At 38.4% G+C, this 20,868-nt stretch overlaps 1 protein-coding gene across 3 annotated transcripts in view; it reads left to right on the top strand.

The window, feature by feature from the left end:
* Positions 1-13,601, top strand: part of sh3glb2b (SH3-domain GRB2-like endophilin B2b) — a 70,234-nt gene extending 56,633 nt beyond the window's left edge. For all 3 annotated transcript variants that reach the window (XM_080865812.1, XM_080865811.1, XM_080865810.1), the window contains one exon: positions 13,384-13,601. In XM_080865812.1, the coding sequence (XP_080721938.1) occupies positions 13,384-13,491 (108 nt within the window). In that variant the 3' untranslated portion in view covers positions 13,492-13,601. The remainder of the gene's footprint in view (positions 1-13,383) is intronic.
* The last annotated feature ends 7,267 nt before the right edge of the window (positions 13,602-20,868 follow it).

The raw sequence follows: 20,868 nt of genomic DNA, 5'->3' as shown, positions 1-20,868 counted from the left end.
GTACTACCCCCTTACCACTCAACACTTACCTGTACTCTGCAAAGTATAAAGATCTGATGAAAGATACATCAAACCTCTTTGTTAAAAATACCATTCGTGTGTGGTTTGACGCACTCAAGTTTAAAAATGAAACGCCAGCACTATCCCAATTCTCACCTATCTGGGGCAATAGGGCCTTTAAACCCGGTTGGAAAGATTTGGGCTTTAAAATGTGGGCCGACAGAGGCCTGTGCAAAGTTGCAGACCTATTTGACAAGGACACCTTACTATGTTTCAATGGCTTGACACAGAAATTTGGCATCCCAACCAAACATTTCTTTAAATTTCTTCAAATCAGAAGCTTCATTTCAAAAACCCCAAAATCCCTAACATTGCCCACTCTAAACTCATTAGAGGACATAGCAATAAACCATCAGCTGAGGAAGGGTTTAATATCTCGCTTCTACAGTAACCTCAGAGATGGCTCTCAAACATCCTCAGAAAAAGAAAGACTTGCATGGTGTCAAGACTTAGAGTGTAGAATAACTACAGAGCAATGGCAAAAAGCTTGCTTGAAAGCCCAAACACAATCTATAAACACTCAATTTAAACTAATCCAGTACAAATGGTTAATGAGAACATATATTACCCCAACATTATTAAACAAATTTGACCCCAAAACTCCGGACATATGTGTTAAATGTGGGGAAAAAGGCACACTGATGCACTGCCTGTGGGAATGCTCAGAAATCCAAAAGTTTTGTAAAGAAGTTTTAGAAGTAATTGCACATATTACAAGTGTCAAATGGAATCTATGTCCTAAACTATGCATCCTAGGAATTTTCCCCGCTGAAATCCAGCTGAGCAAAGTTAACCAAAAAACCACAATCTTCTGCCTGTTACAGGCGAAATACAGCATAGCCAAATCATGGAGATCCACTAGTAGACCACACTCGAGAACTTGGTTATTGACATTGTCAAAATCCCTTGCTTTGGAGAAACTTACGTCTATGATAAAGGGTAAACATGCTTCCTTTAAAAAAATGTGGGGAAATTTTTTGTTATTTTTGGAAAGTGAGGAAATGATCGATAGTGAACAGAAATGATTCTATCCATTTAACCTGTATGGGAGAAGTAGTGCTGCAGCTGTTAAAGAGAACCTGGGGACCCTGCGAGTGCTGGACTGCTAAATAGAAGGACAGGAGAAGGGATGTGAAATTAAATGGACTGGAACTGAAGAGGACGCAGCTTATCATTGCAACCACTAATTTGGATGCCTCTCTAACTAACTTGACACCCTTGGACTAAACTTCAGCCCGAACCCCTGGAACAATGCACTTAAACCTAATGTCTCACTATGTTATACCTGTTTGTTTTTTTTCTCTGGAGCACTATCTGTTAACCTTTTGTTTTTGTTTTGTTTTTTCTGTTTTCTTTGTTTTTTTTTTTTTATTTCGTTTGGGGGGGGGGGGGGGGGGGGGGTTATTTTGGTTTGCTATGCCTGTATCTATGTGTCCTCCTAACATTATTCATTTACGATGCACATACATTACTATTACACTCAAATTTTTTTTGTTGATGGAAAGGCAATAAATAAATCTTTATAAAAAAAACCCGTTAGTCAACCACTCAACCGCTCATTCAGTTCAGGGTTTGGAGCCAAGTTTGTCCAAAGAGCTAAGATCTTTTCCACAACAGGACAAGCTGAGTGACATTTAAGTCTGGAGAACAGCAGTAAACGCATCAAAGCGCAGTGGCTAGATCAGTGAGAGCTGTGACCTTTTCATTTGTGGTTTTCTCTTTAGTTTTTCGTGACCTTGTGTGTCTGTGAGCCCACAGTACTGGATATTGTAACTGATCACTGGCACTAATGCCTAAGTTGATGCCTTGGGAAAGATTTAAGCTGTAGCAACACACCATAACCTCCTATAATGGCATTAGTCATCAATAAACATACAGCACCAGCAACACATATATTAGAAAATACACAGATACTTACTGTGAGAGGTGTCACACACCCACAGATCGGGTGGGGTATTTTTGAAAAATGCAGCTTTTTCTATGCTTTTGGGCTTTTCGCCCACACGTAAGCGGCGTTTTGGATCACTGAAAATGGAGATTTTAAAAAACTCAGTTTTTGTGTTTGTGTGGTCGAGGAAAATGTAGAACTAGTCACGCAACGTCAAAGGTGTGTGCCTTTTTTGACGTCACGCTGTGCCCCACGTTATTGTTTACATGAGAGGAATTTCTACAGTGGCGGATAGAGACAAAATACTGTTGCTGTTAATCTTATTTGCAGTTTTTACACACTTACATATACACACGCAGTTACTGTCTCTCCATTTAGAAAGACTGCTTCTATGTGCCATCTTTTTTACTCTTTTCATCGCAGGCTCCTTGACTTCTGATTGGCCAACATGACTAGGATTATGTCACCACCTGTTGCTTTGGCATGTTCTTGACTTTGTTTTTTGTGTTTACATGTGGACAGAGATATTTTTTCAAAACTGCATGTGTGGACGGGTTTTTAAAAAAAAGTGAAAACAGAAAATGTCCATTTACAAAAATACCCATGTACGTGTGGACGTAGCCTAACACACTGCTTTGACTGCTGCCCCGCTGCATTTAAGTGTTTATACTCAGGTGTACGTGCCAATGCATGGAAGACCTGAGGGTGTATTCAACTTACAGGCCACAACTCAAACAGCTGAACAACTTCCATGCAGTCACATCTGTCCCGCTCACTCCAAATGAACATCAGAACACCTCCAGCTTGGCCTCCTGTCTACGTTCAAGGGTTCAAGGGATTCAAGTTTCTTTATTTGTCACATGCATAGTTATACAAGTATAACATACAGTGAAATGTAGCCTGACACGCTTCTCGACATGTGCAAAAATTGGGGGGGGGGCTGTAGAGGAAGAACATTATATATATATATATATATATATATATATATATATATATATATATATATATATATATATATATATATATATATATATATATATATATATATATATATATATGTATATATATATATATATATATGTATATATATATATATATGTATATATGTATATATATATATATGTATATATGTATATATATATATATGTATATATATATATATATATATATGTATATATATATATATATATATATATATATATGTATATATATATATATATATATATATATATGTGTATGTGTATATATATATATATATGTGTATGTGTATATATATATATATGTGTATGTGTGTATATATATATATATGTGTATGTGTGTATATATATATATATGTATGTGTATATATATGTGTATGTGTATATATATATATATATGTGTATGTGTATATATATATATATATATATATATATATATATATATATATATATATATATGTGTATATGTATATATATATATATATGTGTATATGTATGTATATATATATATGTGTATATGTATGTATATATATGTGTATATTAGTATATACATTGGGTGAATGTGCAGTAGTAGCAGCAAGCAGGTGAATTCTGTACATTAATATGAATAGACATCTGACTATTTTACAGGATAGACAATATAAACATATTTAAAATTAAAGGAATTTGAAATGTACATTGTGCCTTGGTTTAGTGTCTGGAAGAGTCCTGTCTCAGTCAATTATAGATGATGTGAGAGGGCGGGTGTGTGTGTTTAGGGCACGGATGGCTTGGGGATAGAAGCTCCTCTTGAGTCTCTCTGTCCTTGCCCGGAAGATGCGGAACCTTCTACCAGATTGCAGAAGTTGGAACAGTTTGTTGCCAGGATGAGACGGGTCCTTCAGTATCTGCGCTGCTCTAGTCCGGCATCTCCTGGTGTAGGTGTCCTGAAGCGGGGCGAGAGCAATCCTGCAGCAGCGTTCTGCTGTACGGATCACTCTCTGGAGAGCTTTTTGGTCCTTCACACAGCTGTTCCCAAACCACGATGTCATGTTCTGTGTGAGGATGCTCTCCACAGCGCCTGTATAGAAAATCCTGAGGATCTTTGGAGAGACCCTGAACTTCCTCAGTTGTCGTAGGTGATACAGGCGCTGCCTAGCCTTTTTGGTCTGGACCTGAATGTGGGCAGCCCATGTCAGGTCTGAGGAGATGTGGACACCAAGATACTTGAAGGACTGCACCCTCTCCACTGGAGCTCCATTGATGATGATGGGCTTGTAGTCTCTGTGCTGACCCCTTCTGAAGTCCACCACCAGCTCCTTGGTCTTGCCGACGTTCAGCTGGAGGTGGTTGTCCTGGCACCACGATGCCAGATTCTTCACTTCATCCATGTAGGCCGTCTCATCGTTGTTGGAGATGGCACCCAACACCACTGTGTCGTCAGCAAACTTCACAATGGTGTTGGAGCCATGGGTGGCCACACAGTCTGAAGTGTAGAGGGAGTAGAGCAGTGGCGAGAGGACACATCCCTGAGGTGCTCCTGTGTTGATGGTGATGCTGTTGGAGAAGCACCTGCCCACCCTCACCACCTGAGTTCTGCCAGTGAGGAAGAAGAAGAATGTTTCAGTGTCACCGTCTCCAAACCATGACAGCAGGTCTCACTGCCATCTTTAAACCTCTCTTTCACTCTTGCTGCTGTCCTTGTGTCACAAATTAAACCTGACACTTGTTTCCACCCTCCACAGAGTACCTGGCTGAGGAATACAAATCACAGCAGATTTTTATAAGTGTTGGGAGTGGAAGGCACAAACTGATTCTTCTTGGAATGACTCCCTGCTTTGGGCTGCTCGGTTGCAATACAATAAATGTTTTCCTGCTGAAGCCGTCTGATTTCACTCTGGTTGTGTGCCAAGCGTGTTTTAGGAACTTGTCCAAGTGGACAGTTTCCATGCAATATTTTTATATTTGGATGATCTGTTTGAGCAGCTGCAGGATGTGTAAACTTCCTCAGGGCTTTTTCTAAACCACAGTCTTTCCTCAGTATTACTACACTCGTGTGGGTGCTTGACCACAAGCAGGATGCAGCACATAAGCTCATAATCTCGACCTCTGTTTGCCAAACTTACACTTAACCTTTGGTGGGCAGGAAGAGAGATTTTCAGTGACCACAGCAACAACTCATTGAGTACTTAGGAATACTGTAGAATTGACTGTAGTATGTTTTAACATGCTGCAGTTTTGTATGGATATTTAAAACCGGTCACTCTTAGAAATGAGACCTCGTGTCTCGATGAGAAAGAATGATGAAATGAAAAATATATATGTGATTAAATGCAGCTTTTCTGGGTTTTTCAAGATGGTGGCTTGAAGTATGGTTGTAGCAGAGAGTGCTAGCACACAAGTTCGCTGATTTTACACTGATAACCCGCATTTAAAGCTACAACATGGATATTAACTATTTGTAAGTCTGGGATGAGCATCAGCAACTACTTTTTGAAACAGTCTGACTACATGCCGCAAAGGAAAGTTGTAATGTCTGACACCACGGAGGGCCCCAACCTACAGAGCAGAGAAGCTAATGAGGAGACTAGCATGGGAGCCGACGCAGAGTTGGATATTAGATCGGAACCAGCGGTCCACGAGGTGATCCGGGAAGTAACTGTGAACCTCACTAGAGTCATTGAAGATAAACTCGGACCGGTCTCTCTGCTTTTACAAGTGCAAGGAAAGCAGCTGGAGGACCACGAGACACGGATAAAGGAAGCGGTTTTCATTCATTGCAACGTCAGGAATCTGCCCTCCCGGGATAGACATTGGCACTTTGACCCTTCTATCCTGTACGATCTTGGATTACCTCACAGAGGAACTTGTCTCGCAGAGTAATGACGGATAACCCGTCATTACTCTGGGAGAGCATGTCTGCTCTGTATTGACTTGATTTATGTGACACAAGGAGCCAAGAGAACATGACTCTACGATTGTAGATGATTAGAATCAGAGACCGAGCTTCTTAATCTAGATCTTCTGAGCATGGGTCTGGAAAAATTTTGTAAATATTTCATGCAACTGTGGAAGACACCCGACTGTCTCGCTTTTGGAGACACACATGCATCCTCTGAAGCTGAAAGTGGAACAGTTGGATAGCACCAACAAAGCTTCAGCTCCCGTGTTGAATCATTTTGTATGCTGCAAACAGCCTCATAGTTTTCCAAGCATTTGCTGCGCTTTGTTCAGTATTCAGACGTGTGGTGGGCTAGAGAAGCCGCAGAGTGAGTATGGGAAGATAAAAAACTTTTGAACCACTAAGTGTTGGGTTTGTGACGAGGTCATTATTATGGGAAGGAAATGACAGAGTGAAGACTGAAACTCAGTTTATGCTTTTGCATTGCCACCACTCATATCTGTGGAAAATGGGAAGGACATGCAGTTACTGTGTTTGTTTTCCATTCAAACATGTATATACATAGCTTTGCTTTGATTCTATGTATCCTTTAATGATTGGGAATGATTTGCTGGAAGCACTGGCCTGCTTAAACTACTGCCCCTCCAACCCAAACCCTGATAAGGTAACAGATAAGAGGATGATGGATGGATCAGCTGAAAGTCCAGATGTGCCTCTCCAGTCCTGATTCAGGTCTTTGCTGGATTTTTCCTGTTTCTTAAGGACATGGCTTTCAGATACTGTTCATCTGCTGTACATAGCTTTTTTTTTATGGCTGCCAGTTAACTTATTTTCCTCTGATCTATGATCCTCAGAATCCTCTATGTAGCTCAGGACATAGGGCAGGTCATGTAGTAATCAGAAAATTGAATTTTTTAAATTCATTTATTTATTTATTTTTATCTCTGGACAGGATACTAACCTCAAGTTACTCTCCGGTGAATCCAGCCGAGTGTGAATGCTAAAAAGAAAGCACTTAATCGTAGAAAAAACTGCATCTGTGAATGTGCGAATGAGATATGTTGTATAAAGGGCTTCGAATGCTTTCCAGTTTCCTCAAAATCTTTTCAAGGACACCCTGCACACCATGCTGAGAGATGCCAGGTTTTTAGCTGATAGGTGTTGATTAAACATTTTTTAATCTCTGTAACTGTGTTTATTTGGCATTTTCATGGTTTCAAATAAAGAAATGGAAGACTTTTACTTGTTTTTGTGACAGGCTGTGGGTAACAAAGGAAAGTGTGGGACTGTGGGTTGCATGAGCCCGATGTGTTTGTAGCGAGTTGCACGCCAAGTTGCAGCTTTAATTATGAAAGGGTTTTTGGTTTGGCATATTTATGGTGTAGATCTATGATACAAGTCTAAAATGTCCAAAAAGATGACAGAAAAGGGTGATTATGTCAAAGGGTTAAAAACTCCAGGGGGTAGGGGGCCGGTGTTTTCACGGGATTAAAGCTAAAAGACTCAGTGAGTCTGTCAGTGTAGGAGCTTATCAACCAACCTCATGTTAAGATTGAAAAATGCAGTTTTAGGCATCCAGTTTAAAGTACTGGCTCTTTTTTGTGTAAAAAATCACTGTCAAAAGCGCACCATCTTAAAATCCTAACCTCTTCAATCCAATCATTCTTATTAAGAAATTGTAACCAGAGTTTTAAAGGTAGGTTAATCCATTGGTTTCCTTGATGAATTTGTTTTTTAATAAGTGTCACATCCCCTAGAATTGCCTGAATTGGTGAATCTTTTAAGGTCACTGTTTCTAGTTCTAGTTCTTTCCATCTCGCTTGATAATCTACATTACACCAACACACTAATGTCCTCAATTGAGCAGAAATATAATAGTCTTTCAAACATGGGAACCCCAACCCTCCTTTGTCTTTAGCCAACTGAATAGTTTGGTACTTAATCCGTGGTTTTTTCCCCTGCCATATAAACCTAGAGATTATTTTGTCCGATTCCCGAAATTGTTTGTCAGTTATTTCTACAGGGAGTGTTTGGAACAGGTAGAGCATCCTAGGCAAGATATTCATTTTAACTGTATCTATACATGATTCAAAATTTAAAAATGGTAATAAATTCCATCTTTTAATATCCTCATTTATTTTATAACTTAAAGGATTAAAGTTTGCATTGTATATCTTAGATAGATCTTTAGTAATATTTACTCCAAGATACTTCATCTGCTCCGTCTCCCATTTCAAATTGGCTTTAGCCTTAAATTCATAATAGTTAAAAGTTAATATCTGAGTCTTCGATATATTTAGTTTATAACCTGATATTGAACTAAAGATCTCCAGAAGTGACAATAGCTTGGGGAAAGTAGTGTTTGGATTTGTGAAATAAATCAAAATATCGTCAGCAAACAAGGAAATCTTATGCTCTCGACCCATGATCTTGACTCCAGTAATAGTATTGCTTTGTATTACACTTTGACTCAGGGCCTCTATGAAGAGAGCAAAGAGTGAGGGGCTTAGAGGACAACCCTGACGTGTCCCTCTCTGTAGGTTAAAAACATTCGAAAGCACCCCATTAACTTTGATTCTTGCCCTTGGTGATTTATATAATGCTTGTATAATCCTGATAAACGATTGATGGAATCCGAATTTACCCATGACTTTGTATAAAAATTCCCAATTAACCCGATCGAAGGCCTTTTCTGCATCTAAACTCATAAGGACCATCTGAATTTTATTTTTTCTAACATAATCAATAACATGTAGTGTTCGGCGAATATTATCTTGCGTTTGTCTCTGCTTAATAAAACCAGTCTGATCCAAACTAATTATCTGAACAAGAATATTTTCAATTCTTTTGGCAAGAATGTATGTAAATATCTTAAAGTCCTGGTTAAGAACACTAATGGGGCGGTAGTTTCCACAGTCAAGCCTGTCCTTTCCTTCTTTAGCTATTATAGAAATAGAAGCCTCATTCCAAGATGGGGGAATTACTCCCGTCTTTAAAATATAGTTGAATGATGTTCTCATCAAAGGAATCAGTACCTCTTTCATTTCTTTATACCAGTCTGATGGGAATCCATCTGGGCCTGGGGATTTATTCGGTTTCAATTTTGTAATAGCTTTTTTAATTTCAAATTCAGATATGTCCTCGATTAGGGTTATATTCTGTTTTTCATTCAACTTTGGTAAGTCGAATGAATCTAAAAAAGATATCATACCTTTAGTGTCCACTCTAGGTTGTGTATATAGTTCTTTGTAGAATTTTTAGGAAGGTTGACTGAATATCTTCAAGTTTATAGACAATGTTATTTGTTTGAGGGTCCTTTATTTTATATATTGTATTTTCTAATTGTTGTTTTTTTAATTTATAGGCCAGTAATTTAGCAGATTTGCCTCCTACCTCATAGTATCTTTGTTTTAAAAAAAACCATATTTTTTTGTATTTCACTTGAAAAAATTTCATCGATTTCGTTTTTCTTCTTTTGTATTTCTAATTGTAAATTTGTAACTGCGGTTATTTTATGGGCATCTTCAAGATATTGTAGTTGTGTCTGGAGTTTTCTTAAATGCTCATTTCTCTTCTTTTTTAAGTTAGCGCTGTAACCTATGAGTTTTCCTCTTATCACTGCTTTTAGGGCATCCCATAGAATACTCGGGGAAACTTCTTCATTATTATTTTCCGCTATATAATCTATTATATCTTGACTAATTTGTTCTTTCATCGTGCTTAGAATACTTGTATTTAATCTCCAGGATGTAACTCTTCTTTCGTATCCAAGCACTACTTCCAGGTACAGTGGGGCATGGTCCGATAAATCCATCACTCCTATCCTGCAATTGATCATCCTGTTAAAGTCTTTTTGGTACATAAAAAAATAATCCAGTCTAGAATAAAATGAATGAGGGTGAGAAAAAAAGGTATAGTCCTTCTTGTTGGGGTTTAGTTCTCTCCATACATCTATGAGCCCTACATCCTTTAAGATTAATTTGATGTTTTTGGTTATTTTATTCAATCCCGGGGCGTGTGGGTTTGATGAGTCCAAGGACGGGTTGAAGCGAACATTCCAATCTCCTCCCAAAATCAGAGTACCTTGTGCTTCTCCAACAATCAATTCAAAAACCTTTTTGAAAAGTTTTATCTCTGATCCTGGGGGAGCATATACATTTATAAGAGTAATCAGTATACCCTCCAGGTACCCTTTGACTAACACAAACCTCCCCTCCTTATCACTGATTTCTTGGATGCATTCAAAATTGAACCTACTAGAGATTAGAATTACCACACCCCTTTTAGAGCTCTGAGGGCAGGAAGAGGAATACTGATTAAATTTCCATTTCTTTAATTTATCATGTTCGAGCTTCGATAAGTGAGATTCCTGTATAAAGGCGACTTCTATTTGTTCTCTTTTTATTTTTGACATAATTTTACTTCTTTTAATATGGCTCCCCAGACCATTTACATTAAATGACACTATTTTAGTTACCTTACAGGGCATTAATGTACGACCTTATATAATGTTGTGTTTAGTATGTTGCTCTGTTTTTTTTTTGTTTTGTTTTTTTGTTTTTTTGCTTGTTTTCTCTTCTTTTTCTCTCAACAGGTGATCCAGGAGATTTTTTTTTCTTTTTCCCTCTTCTTTCTCTTTTTAAGTGCCCTTTCTCACTGTCCCTCTTCCCTTCTGTTTTTCTTTTCCTTCATCTTTCTTTCTCCCTTTCCTATCCCTCAGTCATGTCTGTCCCATCTGTAACAACTGAAAATATAATAAAATAAATAATAACAACAAAGGTCTATCAAATGGACCAATACGGCAAGGCCGTGATGATAACATTTGGCAAAGTAAATCCATTGGGTATCCTTGTTGGTCTTCAGACAACAATTCTGACAGCTAAAGAACCAAATGGGACAGGCAGAAAAAATAAAAAGCAACCAACCCCCTCAACAGTTGGGACAAATCAGTTGGCAAATAAAAAAGCAAAGGGGACCAAACATTGAGAAAGAGACCCTCATTTCCTCCTAAAATAGCAGCAGTTCTTTCATGAGGAATAACTTTTAATAATTCCCTGTACCACAAAGTCACAGAGGGAGGTTTATCCTTAACCCAGTTAATGAGAATACATTTCCTAGCTACCAGCAATAGTTTGTCACATAATTTGCGCTGCAAGTGATTTAGTGTTACTCCTTTTGAGGGTAGGCCAAGAAGAAAATATCCGGGGTCCCTTTGGAGCCGATTCTTAAAAATATTACTTAGTTCTTGACATATGGAGCTCCAAAATCTTTTGATTAATTTACATTCCCAGAAATAATGAAAAAAGTGACAGTTTCTTTTTGACATTTGCTACAGAAGGGGTGAATATGAGGTGCAATCTTATGCAAGACATTAGGAGCTATATAAAGGCGATGTATGATTTTGTATTGAGTTTCTCGCAAGCGGTTGCAAGTAAAAGTGGAACTACCTATGTTAATGGCTCCTTTCCACTCCTCTTTGGCATATTGATTATTAAGATCTCTCTCCCATTTATGAATAGCGCTCAATGTGTTGCTACTGAGAGTATATAGGGGAGAATAAAAGGCTGAAATAAAATGAGTTCTGTCTTTTCGCCTAATAAGAAATGTCTCAATATCATCATATATAACTATTTCTGAAGACTTTGGAATTTTAGAATGAACAAAGTTACAAACCTGGAGAAAGCCAAAAACGTCGTCTCTAGGAATATTAAAATTTGACTGCAATTGCTCAAAGTTCATCAGTGTGTTGTTTTGAAACAAATCGCCAATTACCCTTAATCCATTTTTGTGCCACTTATCGAAAATACTGTGAGACATTCCTGGAACGAAGTCTTTGTTTCTCAGTAAAGGAGTCGAGAATGAAGTGCAATCTTCTCTACCCAGTCTTTTACACATTTTACGTGAAAACAATTTTTCAATATCCAGAGGACCCCCATTTAAAACGTTTCGCAGCTCACTTTTAAATATGGACATGAATAATTCAATTCAGTCAGTGGACTGGTATACCTGTCATGTCAAATAGTAGAATCAATATAAAACTTGAATGACTCCTTCCATACATACATAGAAAATGTAATTATGAAAGTGACTGCATTCAGAATACTTTAATAGAGTATAATGACTGTAATGGACACGACATTTTGACACTCGTCACATGTGGAGAATTTGGACAAAGCAGAATATCCTGAACTTGACGAGTGTATTTTTCTTAAAGGTTAATGTCATTAAATGGCACAGATTGGTAACAATGACCCATAAACACAGTGGAGAGGTCCACTTTGATCATTACAAGTAAAGCAGGTGAGGACTAGTAGTCACCATCAGCCCCCACCTTCACACTGCTGGATGTAGAACATTTGTCTGGCTTAGCTGCCGCCCTAAACAAGAATAAAACCACAAAACAACACCACAACAACATTGACATCCCACATGACAAATGAATCAGTAACAGCTGGATGTTAACTGTAACAACAGCACATCTGCAGGGAGTTAAGTTAATCCTGTCATCCAGTTTATTTTCCAGGGAGAAGTTCAGCCTCACTTCCTCTTCTCATGCAATGTTGTACTGTATGTTTGTGTGGGAAGACTTGACAGCATATTCTCTTACAGGCTACAAGACATTATCTGTAATATCAGCATGTATGGAAAACAAAAAGTGTGATTCATGTATTTAAAGTACTTTTCTAGCACTTCCCTGGCCTCGGTCACAGTTGGGTAATATTTTAGACTTGCGGTGGGTTGTGTCAGATTTCCTTTGAGTTTAACTCAACTATAAACTCATAAACATTCAAGCTTCCATATAACACCTTGTGGAGAGGAAAGAGATTTTCAGTGACTACAGACGCAACTCACAAAAAAATTATGAACACCTGCAATCATCTGAGCTGTTCTCAATGTAAGACTTTTAAAAAGTCAAATTAGGAAAATTTGGTAATAAAACACACATAAACATAAAAGTGGCATCCTACTCAGTTTAGCTGGGTGTAGGTAATTTTTAAGGGTTTTTCATTAGGTGGTAGTATCTGGTACCAGGTACTTTTTAGGACCTACTCAGCCAGGTTTCCAAGCGATCCAGCAGACTGCATGCCACAGACTGGCCTCTCAGTGATGTCACTTGATGAGTCATGAGAGCGTCTCCTTCATAAAAATCAAAATCACAACTTTTAAAACCTGACAATGAGAAAAATGGCTTCACAAAAATCACCATGGTCCCAGAGTCTGACAAAAAGCCAAACGCCCAGCAGCAGGTATGAAAAAGCATCGATGGTACAATAATTATGTAATGCTGTTTTCAGTTTGCCCCCTTTTGTTCACACATGGGTTTCCCTTAGCAGACCTTTAGAAATGCTGGCACAGGTGCTAATTGGAGGAAGTGTTTAAAGATGATAACACAGAGATGAAGTCAGGGAAATTCCTGATAATGGGCTGGCATGAAAAACGTGAGCACGAGCAGCAACGGGATTGCAGTTATGCTACGTCACTAGCTATTATTTTCTTTCCTCTTAACGTAACATTGGTCACTGTAACCTGTATGTGTGTATGTTTTTAGTTTTTTATTTTTGTCTCTCTCTCTTCAGCTCATTACCGTCTACACCGTACCAGGAATGGACCCCGACTGGCTGATCGGAGAACGAGGAAACGAAAAGGGCAAAGTACCCGTCACCTACCTAGAACTGCTGAGCTAATGGACCAAGCAACACACACACACACACACACACACACACACACACACACACACACACACACACACACACACACACACACACACACACACACGCACACACCCCTGCAAAAACCTCTATCCACCGTCACACATGTGGACTGGGTAGACCTGCTGTTGGCCCCAGTTTGTGCTCCTTGTGTATTGGTTCAGCTCACAGAGGGAACCCCTGCACTGACTTCTATGCTAATAACCCAGCACTGTTTGAAAATGCTGTGCAGGTATCTTCTAACCACCTGGATAAAATAATATAAAGATTTATCAAGGTGAGATAGTGGAGAACTTAGTTAGCAAGCTCTATCCATAGACTGTATCTGATAATTAGTGCCAATTACCAGGCTAATAAATTCCCCCAGAGCTCAGATGTTCTTGGACAGTCTTTTGATACAATTAACTCTACAGAATGGCAATAATGATACAGTTATTTTATTACATTTTTCAGTTTATTCAACTCAAAAAAGAAGAAAAAAGTTGAGTCATTTAAATTTGGACTTTTATGAAGGAGCACATAGAAAAGAAAAGGAGTGCTGAAAAACTAAAATGAGCCTACACTTCATTATGACACAAATTTTATTTACACCAGATGTTCTCGTAGCTCCTTTGTTATGGTACAAAGGAGTTAGTGAATGCTTTAATCTCCACACAGCATTTGTTGAGTATCAAAAGCCAGTCCTGGTAACTTTCGATTTCAGATGAAAGCAAAAGCCTCTTTAGTAGGCACCAATGTTTTGTGTGCTTATGTCGACCATGTGGATGGGAGTCTTGAGGTTTTCATGATGATCTCTGTAGGTGTCCTGCCATTTCAAGAGATTGAACCTAATTCTGGAAATACCTGCACAGCTACAGTATTTTAATTTTTATGAGACCAGAGAAATCAGTGTGACGGTCCCCTCTGTTATACGCAGAGACCAAACTGCAGCTGGCTTCCCATCTCCTGATCTGAGGCTGTGTGAAAAAACTTATGCAAAACTGCCTGTTTGACTCATTTCTAGTAATACTGATGATTATCAGAAAGAAACCTGTGACTGTACGAGTCAGGTTATGTTGATGTGGCCTATTACTTAGATTTCCTCTTATTTCGTAATGTGTACACAGAGTGTAATGAAGCGCACAGTTTGTTGACTGCGCAAACGTGTCTGTTGTTGTGTGGAATCTTACACAGTTCTGGCAAATACTCTGACATCTGTGAAAACTTCAAAGACCCAGGCCTTGTTTGATCCATTAAAGAAAAATTCCATGCAATAATTATTACAATGTGAGTCATAATTTTGCACATTTTATCAGCTCTAACTACATTTTTTCTCCACAATTTTCTTTCAGCTGTTTCACAATAAAAATCCTTGTAGAAAATGAAGCATTTCAATCCACAGATTAGGGCTTTTAATTTGAAACATATTGGAAAATCTTGAGTGTGTATAAACAAAAGTGCAGTAACTTTAATGAGGTGTGAGTGGACTGGAAGTACTAAACAATACTATACAACCAATTATAACTTCTCAAGCATGTAGATAAAGGACAGTCACACATTTCTATATTTGTTTGAATTTTTTTCAGTTAAAAAGAAAAAATTAATTCAGTGTCCAGTTTAGTGCTAGCCCGCAGCCTGCAGCAATAACATTTAAGGTAACTTAAGTCACTGAGGCAACATTGACCAACATGTCAGTTTGTCTTTACGGGCCCTTCTGCTTTAAATAAAGCTGGATTACAGTAAATGCAGGTGTCCGTACTTGCACTCTGGTACTGTTACACCTACTTGATGCTGGGAAAGAAAAAAAAGAACTTCACAAACAAAATCAGGAGCTCAAATTTCCACTAAATTTACAGTTAAGCAAATAAAGCGGGTTTCCTATTAAGAATACAAGGTTTAATGGTGCAGAATGATGCTTTCCTGGATATTGTCGTGCTTGATGAATTACATCATCTACTATTTGCTCAGCAGGGCTTTCTAGTTTGCCGTAAAGCTGTGTCACACACGTGGAAGCTCAAAAGTTCCCATTTTCATGTTTGTCATGCAGCACTTCATGACAGCGATTCCACCTTCTAAAAAGAAAACAAGACCCCGATAAGAACCAGCTCATTATTTTTCTTCTGTTACTTCAGTTTATTTAATCATGTGATGCAACATTTTACATCCACGCTATGAGCATTTTCTGAGGTGTGTAGGAATTTTGGGCTGAATATCATATTAAGGCTCTGTTTAAACCTGCAACAAAGTCAGTTAATAAAATAAATGCTCTCCTGTAGAATCCATCTGATTTCACTCTGATCGCATCTTTGTTTTCTTCAAGTGTTAGTGGCACAGCTGTACTCAGTGTGTTGGTTGGATGAATATAATGGAAACATACTGAGAGAGAACCCACATTTAAGTGTTGTATCATTTGATTACTGAGTCTTAAATATAACAAATGACTTCCCTTTTTCTTTATCAAGAGGCAGACAGAGGCTGGAAGTCTTAGCATATTCCACTTTCTCTAACTTCTTTCCATCAGTTCTGGAGAAACATTTGAGCAAAGCACACATCTAAAATACTAAGTGTGTATGTAATTTGCTAGTTTGAATTGTTATTTAAAAGAAAAACAGCAAAGCAAACAAAGGTGTAATATTTCACAACATTCACTGACTCGTGCTGTAGGCTGCGACTGTAACACCTAAGCATATGCTATTCCTAGAGCATTGGGTATCTGTCAGTCAGGTATTTGAGAGAGAATTCAATCAAATTCAGAGAGCTTCAAACAGGAAACTGAAATGCATGCGTGCACTGTCTGATATGACAGAAACTGTTAATGTACCTGTTGATCTACATTCCCACCCTCATCTGTACCTGTCAACTTCAGGAACTAGCTGAAAGAATGAGTTTCATGCATACAAGGAGCGGAAATAAGCTTCCTCAGAAGGGTGTCTGGCTTCAGGTGCACAGGCAGGGTGCCGAGCTCGGTTGTTCAGGATCTCTCACAAGGTTATTATCGTTAACGAAAACTAACGAAATAACGAAAACTAGAAGTGAAAAAACATTTTCATTAACAGAAATAAAAACAAAAAAAGGAAAACTAACTAAAACTGTAATGAGTGTTCACAAAACTAACTAAAATTAACTGAATTCATAACAAAAATGTGTTTAGTTTCATTGATGTGTGCGTGTCATACAATAGTCAAGAGTGAAAATGAAGTTGAGTTTCCAGATTTTTGTCTTGCTGTCTCATTATGCCTGCAGGTGGCAGTATGTTAGTCGAGTCGTCTGTGTTGCTCCGTCCTCGCGCAGAATCATGTCAGGAAAAGTCGGGAGAAAGCGCCCGAGTCCAATTTGGGATTACTTTGAATATGACTGTGTTTTGGATAAAGCAATTGTCTTGTAGTGGAAAGAGACAAATTATGAGGGACATTTCTAAAGGGAAAAAAAATCCCACAAACCTTAAAGTGCACTTGAAAAGCTCACACAAGAAGGCTAACCTAGCTTACCTTGAGAAGGTAAGGGAGCACACTCAACCCTCATCCCCAGAAAACAGAAGCTAACCCCAGGCAAGGCAGCGTGATGCATCCCGAGACAACAGGACTGGGATGTCTACATAACTGTGTGAGTCAACTGCCTTCAAAAAGTTTATCAATTCACTTGAACCAAAATTACGAACACCCGGTGCTGCAAGAGTTAATAGTCTCAGTGGGGCCAAGATATACATTTTATAGTTGCCTGGTATCAATGGTTGTTCATCTGCCCTAATTTATTTATTTATTTATTTAAAGAACCCATAGGTGGGAATGTGAGTTGTCTGTCTCTGCGTGTTAGCCCTGCGACAGACAAGTGACCTGTCCAGGGTGCAGGGTATGGTAGCTGGAATAGCAACATACCCAAGGATAAGCAGAAGAGCATGACTGATATGATGAAACTGGGATTTTGTTGCACGTAATTATTGCAAACACAACTAAAACTATAACTGAAACTAATCAAAACTAAACTGAAACTAAGGATTTTCAAAAAAATAAAAACTAAACTAAACTAGCAAACAATTAGTAAAAACTAATTAAAACTGATATAAAATTGAAAATCTGAAGTCAAAACTAAATAATAAAAACGAATGAAAATTGCAAAACTATTAAAACCCTGATCTCTCACATCTAAATGAGAAAGCAAGCAGGACCAGGATACACTGAAGAGCTCATGTGTCTTGGCGAGCTTGTGAACCCTCCAGAAAAGCTAGTGGAGGTAAAATTCTGTTTGAACCAGCAGCGAAATGACTGAATGGATGAACACACATCAATAAAGCATTCACCTTTTAGGGTTAACAGTCTGTTTAGTCAACTAATAAGCCTATTATTGAGATATTCTTTTAAACAATCTCACAGCAACTGAACCTCTTAACCACCAGTCACCAATCAAGTTTTTTTGTGCTGGAATAGATTCCAGCTCAGTCACGACCCATAATAATTTTGGTGGAAGAATATGATAATCAAATATTATACTCTTTTCTATGAGACCTCTGATTCCTAGAAATTTACATCCTGAAGATCTCTGAATAGCAGCAGAAATATTGCTTCACAGATTAGCCATAATCAATTTACCCTACCAGTAAATTAAACTCAAAAGCAGCCCTACAGGTACAAAACCAGCCAATCTGGCAACACTGCCCCAGCAGCTGTGACAGGGAGTTTCATATGCAAAGTTGGTATGCAGTACATGTGTCAACAAAGCTTTACATAAAAAGGTAAAAGAGGTGACTCATCTTGTGAAACTGAAGTCTTGCACATCCCTTTGTTTGTAATCTGTAAGTCACAGTAAATGATGAAAAGTGCTTATGCATGGGTTACATCAGCAGTGAAACATGCATACCAGACCTGCGTGCACTATCACAAGGGGAATCCCCATGAGCTTTCATGGCTGCCATAGAATAACAATAGAAACCTAATTTAAAGTCGCTCAATGAAACTGGCCCTGGCATATTTCTATGTGCCTGCTGTAGTTTCTGTGACACCTGAATATCAGGTCAAATATGCTTTAGTTCATAAGAAAAGAAACTTATTGACTGAGAATCCCCAGGAAAAAAAAAGAGTTTGGACTCTGCACTCCAAACCATGTGTTTAACCCCTCAGTAACAATCACCTGCAGTGTCTGATGCTGCTAGCAATACCTATTGAGCTCTTAAGACTCTTATTAAGCTTTCCTTCAGCTGCACTGTTAAATAATACTTTTTATTCAGCTGATCATATAATGCATTACATAGTACCGCATTACATCGCTACATCTTTACCATATATTTTGCACCATAGTCTTATACCCTCGCTACACTGTAGCTCCTACACCATAGTTACACCTTACAGCTACACAATAATTACATCATAGCGTTGATTTCCAAAATGTAATGTATGATTAGGTTTAGGCCAACTCATTAATTCATAATCAAAATGGATGGATGATTGAACAACTTGAGCCCCTACACCACAGCTCCTAAACTATAGCCCAAGTCCATGTCATCACTGGGTGGTTAACAACTATGACAGGTCTTTTTGGTATGAACATTAGCACAAGGACAACACATCTATGAAACTGAATGTAAAAGGCTCTAATTTTAGCTAGCCTTAAGTCTTCTCTTTTCCCCCTCTTTCAGTAAAAGTAACTGTTACGCAAGATTTTGGCTTCAGATGCAAGACGATAACTTTAAGGACTTTAAGGATGATAACTAAGGAAAGATATGCAGATGCAATTATAAATGAAAACTAACAACATTGCTACTTCATGGTGTGAGGTCCAGCAGTATTCACCTTTAGAAGTATTTTCCTTCCCATGTGAAAGAGCGGATTTCCTACATGAACGCCAACAAAATCACAAAAATTAGAGTTTGTGTTGTTTGGTTTATTTTATCTCATGGTGTAAGGGATAAATTCACAATCAGAACTAATGTGGCAAATCTACCCCAAAAAACAGCCTCATTATCAGAAAAGGAAAAGAAAGTGAAGAGGCAGAATAACAAAACCTCAGATGGGGATTAATGCAGGCACGTGTAGGGGGGGGGGGCTAGAGGGGCTTGAGCACCCGCCCCTTTCCTGGTGGGTGCCCAAAGTGCCCTTTTGTTGAGGCAACTTTTAAAAAAAAAATTATTATTATTTTTTTTAATGTGTGTGTGCGTGCGGAGTCCTGTCTGTGCCCCTCAACAATAATATTTAACTATTAATCACAGTTTTGCTAAATAAAAGGATCTGGCTTGCATCAGTCACATGATCACATTTAACCAATGATCGCCCTTGACGGCAGAACGCGCTGGTTACGAGCCGCGAACAGCAGAGTGAAGCTGACCCCCCACCCACTTGAAACGTAAAGGCAAATAGGCGGAGCGGTTAGTGCTACGTTTGTGCAGATTTGTGCAGGTAAAATTAGCGTTTGTGCTGCTACGGTTTCCGAGATATTAAACTTTATTTTATAGGTCATTCAAAGGTCACCATCCCCCCAGACTGCTCCAAAACGGGCCAAAATGGTCTACTTTTTTAGTGCTACGTTTGTGCTGGTTTGTGCAGGTAAAATTAGCGTTTGTGCTGCTTCTGTTTTAAAGATATTAATGAAAATGTAAAGGTCAACCAGCCCCCCCACATTACCCAAATCCAACAAAAGTGGTATCAAACGTTTGTGCTACGTTTGTGCTGGTTTGTGCTGCAAAGATTTTCGTTTGTGCTGCTATCATTTTAAAGATATTAATAACAATTTCTAGAGGTCATCAGAGGTCAACCAGCCCCCCCACATTAATTAAATCAAACAAAATGGGTGTCAATCAACTGTGCTACGTTTGTGCTGGTTTGTGCTGCTAAAATTTTCGTTTGTGCTGCTTCTGTTTTAAAGATATTAATGAAAATGTAAAGGTCAAAAGGTCAACCAGCCCCCCCACATTACCCAAATCCAACAAAAGTGGTATCAAACGTTTGTGCTACGTTTGTGCTGGTTTGTGCTGCAGAAATTTTTGTTTGTGCCGTTATTATTTTAAAGATATTAACAAAAATTTCTAGAGGTCAACCAGCCCCCCCATATTAATGGAATCAAACAAAATGGATGTCAAACGTTTGTGCTGGTTTGTGCTGCAAAAATGTTTGTTTGTGCTGCTAACATTTTAAAATGTTTAATAAAATAACGTCTTGATGCGTGCTTAATCATCCAGGTAAGTAAATCCCAAAAGGTTGATTCTGTTCATCTGGACATTTTCAGTTGGAGAAACGTTTCGTCACTCATCCAAGTGACTTCTTCAGTCTCAGCTGACTGCAGGTTTCCCCAACCTTATAAACACCCGTGAGTGAAGTTGCCCCCCCTACCTTCTTCAAATCGAACAAAATTGATGTCAAACATTTGTCCTGCAAATTATTTTGTTTG

Source organism: Rhamphochromis sp. 'chilingali', assembly GCF_963969265.1.
Source record: "Rhamphochromis sp. 'chilingali' genome assembly, chromosome: 2".
Classification (NCBI taxonomy): domain Eukaryota; kingdom Metazoa; phylum Chordata; class Actinopteri; order Cichliformes; family Cichlidae; genus Rhamphochromis; species Rhamphochromis sp. 'chilingali'.
This window is presented reverse-complemented; position numbering and strand designations above follow the sequence as displayed.